General features: G+C 44.6%; 1 protein-coding gene across 1 annotated transcript; it reads left to right on the top strand.

The window, feature by feature from the left end:
• Nucleotides 1-2,435: 2,435 nt before the first annotated feature.
• On the top strand, nt 2,436-4,720 carry LOC4339298 (transcription factor TCP13). Its single transcript, XM_015782482.3, has 2 exons — nt 2,436-2,730; nt 3,432-4,720. The coding sequence occupies exon 2, from the start codon at nt 3,454-3,456 to the stop codon at nt 4,336-4,338; it is 885 nt and encodes a 294-aa protein (XP_015637968.1). The 5' UTR covers nt 2,436-2,730; nt 3,432-3,453; the 3' UTR covers nt 4,339-4,720.
• The last annotated feature ends 1,429 nt before the right edge of the window (nt 4,721-6,149 follow it).

Below are 6,149 nucleotides of genomic sequence, written 5' to 3' on the forward strand. Positions count from 1 at the left end.
AACCGGGACTAAAGATGATCTTTAGTCCCGGTTGGTGGCTACAGCGGGCATATTTGATCTTTAGTCTCGGTTGGTGTTACCAACCGGGACTAAAAATGATCTTTAGTCCCGGTTCTAAATCTGTCAGGCCTTGTCAGGCCCCCCGATATCTTTAGTCCCGGTTGATAACACCAACCGGGACTAAAGATAGGATCTTTAGTCCCGGTTGATATTATCAACCGGGAGTAAAGATCCCTGGGATCTTTAGTCCCAGTTGGTAACACCAACCGGGACTAAAGATCCTATCTTTAGTCCCGGTTGGTGTTACCAACCGGGACTAAAGATCCCTGGAATAAAGCGTACGCACCAGCCCACGCACAAGCGCATGCGTAGCCCATCCTTATCTCTTTTTCTTCTCCTTCCTTATCTTCATCCTCTCCCCTTCCTCTTCTCTCACCCCCTCTCCTCCTCCCCTCCCCCTCTTCCTCTTGCAGAGGCAGCCGACGGCGGCGGGATGGGGGATGGGCGCGGGCTGGCAGTGGCCGGCCGGCGGTGGCGGGATGGAGGCGGCCGGGCGCGGGCTGGCGGCAGCCAGGTGCGGGCTGGGGCTGGCGGCGGCGGGATTGCGGCCGGGCGCGGGCCAGCGGGATGGAGGACGGGCGGCGGCGGCCCGGCGTGGGCCGGCGGGATGGAGGCCGGTCGCCGGCAGCCTCGCCCTCCCCTCCTCCAGATCCGGCCAGAGGGGAAGCGGCGGGATGGAGGACGGCCGGCGGCGGCCCGGCGCGGGCCGGCGGGATGGAGTCCGGTCGCCGGCGGCCTCGCCCTCCCCTCCCCCAGATCCGGCCGGAGGGGAAGCGGCGAGATGGGTGGCCGGCCGACGGCGGGATGGGAGGCCGGCCAGTGAGTCGATTTTTTTTTTGATTTTTTTTAATTTGTGGTTTGGATGTTTTGATCTGTGAATGAATCTATGAATCGATATTGTGAATGAATCTGTGATGTTGTGAATGAGTATGTGACTCGATGTTGTCAATGAACCTTTGAATCAATATTGTGAATATATTTGTGATGTTGTGAATGAATATGTGAATGAATATTGTGAATGAATTTGTGGTGAATCTGTGAATCGTGCTGTGGAGTTGTGATGTGGATTTGGGGTTTGATTTGATGATATGCATACCACTCGATTCGGGAGAAAATAAAAAAGAAAAAATGACTAGCTGATGGACTGCCGCTACCCTCTTTAGTCCCGGTTGATGACACCAACCGGGACTAAATCTTTAGTCCCGGTTGGTGTCATCAACCGGGACTAAATCTTTAGTCCCGGTTGGTGTCATCAACCGGGACTAAAGATCGATCTTTAGTCCCGGTTTTTTCACCCAGGACTAAAGATAGCGATCTTTAGTCCCGGATTGGTAGTCCCGGTTTGAAAACCGGGACTATAGGGGGGTTACGAACCGGGACTAAAAAGCACTTCTCCACCAGTGTTGGGTTGAAAATGTTACTACTTTTTTTCTACAAACTTAATCAAATTTAAAGAAGTTTGACTTTGACCAAAGTTAAAACGTCTTATAACCTGAAATAGAGGGAGTACGTAGTAGGATATAACTACACATAAATAGAGGATTATACACCACTGCATTTTAGTAATAGGCACTCGATGACATTGTGACATGTCTTCAAGTTCTAGATATTGAAAGAACTATATGCATCTCTGATTCTGCATCTAAAAGATAAACACAGCCACAAGAAAAACGCACATGCATCATGCATCATTGGAGTTGGATGCCCTTGCAAACTAATTTACTGTATTAATTAAGGTGGTGACCTTCTTTTCGCCTAACTGTTAATTGCTCACTAACTTTGCATTAATCTGATAATGAGTTCCTCCTTTAATTCTTAGAGCAAATTTAATAGTATAACTAACACATCATCTACAGCTAATCTAATAGCCTACCCATACAATATTTTTATATAAATATATACAACACCATTAATACTTGGTCTATCTCTTGCATAATTATTTTAGAGTTCGTGTTGTAGACAACAAATCTATAGCTTATTTTTTTCTCTCTCCTCCACATGTGGTTGGTACTAGCCTATAGCCTTCTATTATACTACTTCATCATTGATTTGTTTTTTTAGTAAATGTTAATCACTCACATTTTAATTTTAGTCTCTTTCAGGTAAATCCACATCAATAGCTATCCATCTAGCTAGTCTTATATATAACCCTCTTGTAACCTAAGTTTTCAAGGTTCAGGACTCAGGAGATGGATCGATCGAGCCAGTACTGCTACACGTATACACCGAGATGAGATGAGCATATGTATACTAATTAACAGCACGAGCTAGGAGAACGACGCAAGGTAAAAAGGACAGGACCCCGAAAGCGACGCTGATCATTTTAGTTGGGTGTAAATGAGCACCACAGGTTCAGAAATATGAGCGCTCTCGCTCACAGTACTCTCACTGCAGTACACACACTCTGAGCTCCACTAGCTCTCTCTCCTCTCCCTTTCCTTCCTTATTATTCCTCACCATCAGCTAGCTGAGAGCTAGGGTTCAATTCCCTCTTGCTGCTCCCTCTCTCCCGGCCGGCGACGGCGACGGCGACGGCGAGGCTGTTGGGCTCATCATCACCTAGCTGAAAATCGGCCGGCTTGATTAATTCCAAGCTTGCAGGAGGCTAATTGAGGTGATCTATATCTCCGGGGAGAGAGAGGAGGGAGAAGCGCCCTCTTGCTCATGCTTGTGAGTGTTTCTTGACAGATCTGTGCAGATTTTCAGCTCCTCTTCCTGCTTCACAAGCTCGATCGATCGATCTTGTGGATTCTCTTGAGTTTTTTTTTTGTGTGTGTCTATTTGTTTCGATTTTTTTTTCTGAAAAGAAAACTAAAGTTTCACTGGATCCCCATCCACAAGAACAGACAATTATTTCAGTTGGTCTGGTGCTTCTTGGATTTTAATTTACCTTGTCCTTTATCTTCACCACTAGTAGTTCAATTCACTACTAGCTACTGGTAGTGTTCACTACATCTGCGTTTCGTTCCTATATTTTTGGATAATATTTTCTATCCTATTTTGCTGGACACATGCAAAGGAGGACATGAATTAACTGACTCATTTGGGTAGAGCTAGTTTTTAATAAAGTACTTAATTGTGTATATACTTGACCAGCTAGTGCTTCAGTGGTCTAGGAGAAGCCTAGCTATAATTACTGGCGTTGTTGCTACAGTTCCTTAACAAAACAAGTTCTCTTTTTTTCTGTACTAATTCAGTGTGGAGTGTGATGCTCTCTTGTCCTGTGTAGAGAATAAAGCTGCTTTCTCTCTCTCAGTGCAACAGTGTAATCGATGCATGCATCATCATCATCTCATTTTATGCTCGATTCGATCGAATCGATCGATCGATCGATCGATTGATTTAATTCTGTTACTAACTAATTTTTGCAGGTCTAATCATGAGCAGCTCAAGATGACAAGCAATAACAGCACGAATGAGGAGCTCGGCGGCGGCGGCAGGAAGGCGGCCGACAAGCCGAGCGGCGGCGGCGGCGCCGCCGCCGCCGTGGCGAGCTCGCGGCACTGGTCGGCGTCGACGGAGTCGCGGATCGTGCGCGTGTCGAGGGTGTTCGGCGGCAAGGACCGTCACAGCAAGGTGAGGACGGTGAAGGGGCTCCGCGACCGGCGGGTGCGGCTGTCGGTGCCGACGGCGATCCAGCTCTACGACCTGCAGGACCGGCTGGGGCTCAGCCAGCCGAGCAAGGTGGTCGACTGGCTGATCAACGCCGCCCAGGCCGAGATCGACAAGCTTCCGCCGCTCCAGTTCCCGCCGCACGACCACGACCTCGTCGCCGCCGCCGCCTCGTCCATGGCGCCGCCGCCGTTCGCGAACGGAGGCGACGGCCACCACGGCGCCTCCGCGTCGTCGATGCTGGAGGACGGCGACAAGGCCGCCGGCGGCGGCGGCATGAAGGCGTTCATGAGCCTGAGCAACTCCCTCGGCCTGCTCAACGCCGCCACCATGCCGGCGACGTTGGCCGCTCACCACCACCACCATCATCACGCCGCGGCGTACTACGCCGCCGCCGAATCTTGGGGCAACGGCGGCAATGGTGGCCACCACCATGATGTCAGCCATGGCGTCTCGCCTTCGGCTCACAACTCGCCGTTCCCGTCGCTGCTGTCCTTGGCACCGGGCTCTCATCATCAGTTCGTCTTCTACTCGCCGGAAGGCGGCGGATTCGCCGTGAAAGAGGCTGCAGCCGAGCAGTTTCCTGTAGATAGCCTCGACCACTCGCAAGGGCAGCTCACACTGAGCTCAGCAAGAAGCTTCCTTCACTCTGGAAGCCAGGGATGATTTGATCAATTACAAGAGACAATAATCCCTACTCCAATAAGGCTGGTACGTTAGAACAAATTAAAAAAAATTCTAATAACTTCGTTTGTTGTTCCATTTTCAGGTGTGTGTTTAAGGTTGTGATCAATTTGGTATTTTATTTAAGCGCATTATTTGGTACGGCCAGATGATTAAGAGTTCTAGAACTACTTAATTACAGCATGCAAAAGTTAAAATTCAAGGTTTTGCAGGGTGTGCGATATGCAATTCGTTGCTTCTTCTTTTCTTTTCTTTTATATATATATATGGAGGTAATTAATTGTTGGTGTATTATTTTGTCTTGTGTAATAACGATTTGAGAAATTTTGGAGCCTAGCTTTTAACCTTGAGTTTCTTTTGTGAATTTTGCTTCTGAATTGAGCTGCATGTATCCGACTTAAATAGTGTATCTTTTGCAAGCTAGCTAGCTTGGATTCTATATCTCTATAAATGTGTCACTTGGTTGTGTGTCTATGCACGTGTAGATATAAAACTACCGGATTTTTATCTATTATCTTAATATTATATAAAAAGCGTGACACTTCTTAGAACATAATTTTCATTAATTCATTCCACTCGTTCTCATGTTGGGTGTGACATCATGTTATTTAGGATATGTATTTAATAGTAATGTAGGAAGAAGTTTCATGAAAATATATAATATATTATAGTGATAGACCTCCAATCAGCAAACATATCATTTTTCACTTTTGAGAGACAATGTACTTTGACTATTTAATTATTTTATATAAGTAAAAAATGTTATACAAGTGTGATATTAAGGAAAACATTTGTTATAACAAACTTGGATAGCTATATATTATTTTTATATTTCCAGGATCTACTGTTTACTTTAAACAATAGTTATAGCCAAAATCAACTTCTGTTGACTGCAAAGGTTCCATGACAATATTGTTTTGTGACTAAGAGGGAGTATAGTGACAGTCGCCAACAACACACATTATTCTACCATCAACTATATGAAGAATTTTATAAATATTAACTGCTCCTTATATTAGCATAATATGTTGAAACCTTAATGATAAATCTCTTCAAGTAATTAATGGAAAATATATTCATATTATTTTCCATGCAACAAATCTTAAGTTATCTTCATATAATCAAAGTTGTGTAATCACATAGTCCTATGCATGTCGTATGACACAATGGACAGCTTAGATTGGTGAATGTTACAGAGTTTTTATTTATGGATATTCGTGATACATGCCATTTTTTATGAGCTCTAAGGGTATGAACAATTAACACAAGCTGCCATCGCAAGTTGGTGGTTTAGGAACATAGAGATTAATTCATTGTTGGCGGTCCATCATTCTCTAAAATTATTGTTAAATGGACTCGCATATCTATTTATTTATCACCACCTAATTATTTCCCTCTTTTGTCCTATACGTTTGGATAATTGGATTGCATATTTTGTTACTTCGATCCCTCTGTTTCATCATATAGTCATCTTGGATTTGTGTTAGGTCTCAAGCTTAACCAAGTTTATGAAAAAAAAATATTTTCAATAAAAAAATTAATATAAAAATATGTTCAATGGTGTAATTAATGAAATTAATTCGATGTTATAAATTTTGCTACCTTTCTCTGTACTCGATCAAATTAAACCTAAAGAAATTTAAGTTAGAATAAACCCAAAATAATTTTGCTTCGAAGTTCATGTTTGACCCTATGGCTAACCCGATCTTGCTTCTCTCGTCTTCATGCATGATTACAGCCTTGTTCAATGTCGGGCTTCTGGCTAGGATAAGGAAATGAAAGTCTAGCCCGTA

This window comes from Oryza sativa, chromosome 5 (genome assembly GCF_034140825.1).
Source record: "Oryza sativa Japonica Group chromosome 5, ASM3414082v1".
In the NCBI taxonomy this organism is placed as follows: domain Eukaryota; kingdom Viridiplantae; phylum Streptophyta; class Magnoliopsida; order Poales; family Poaceae; genus Oryza; species Oryza sativa.

Excerpts from the sequence above, each read along its gene's own strand:
- LOC4339298 (XM_015782482.3), top strand. The coding sequence starts at position 3,454 with ATGACAAGCAATAACAGCACGAATGAGGAGCTCGGCGGCGGCGGCAGG.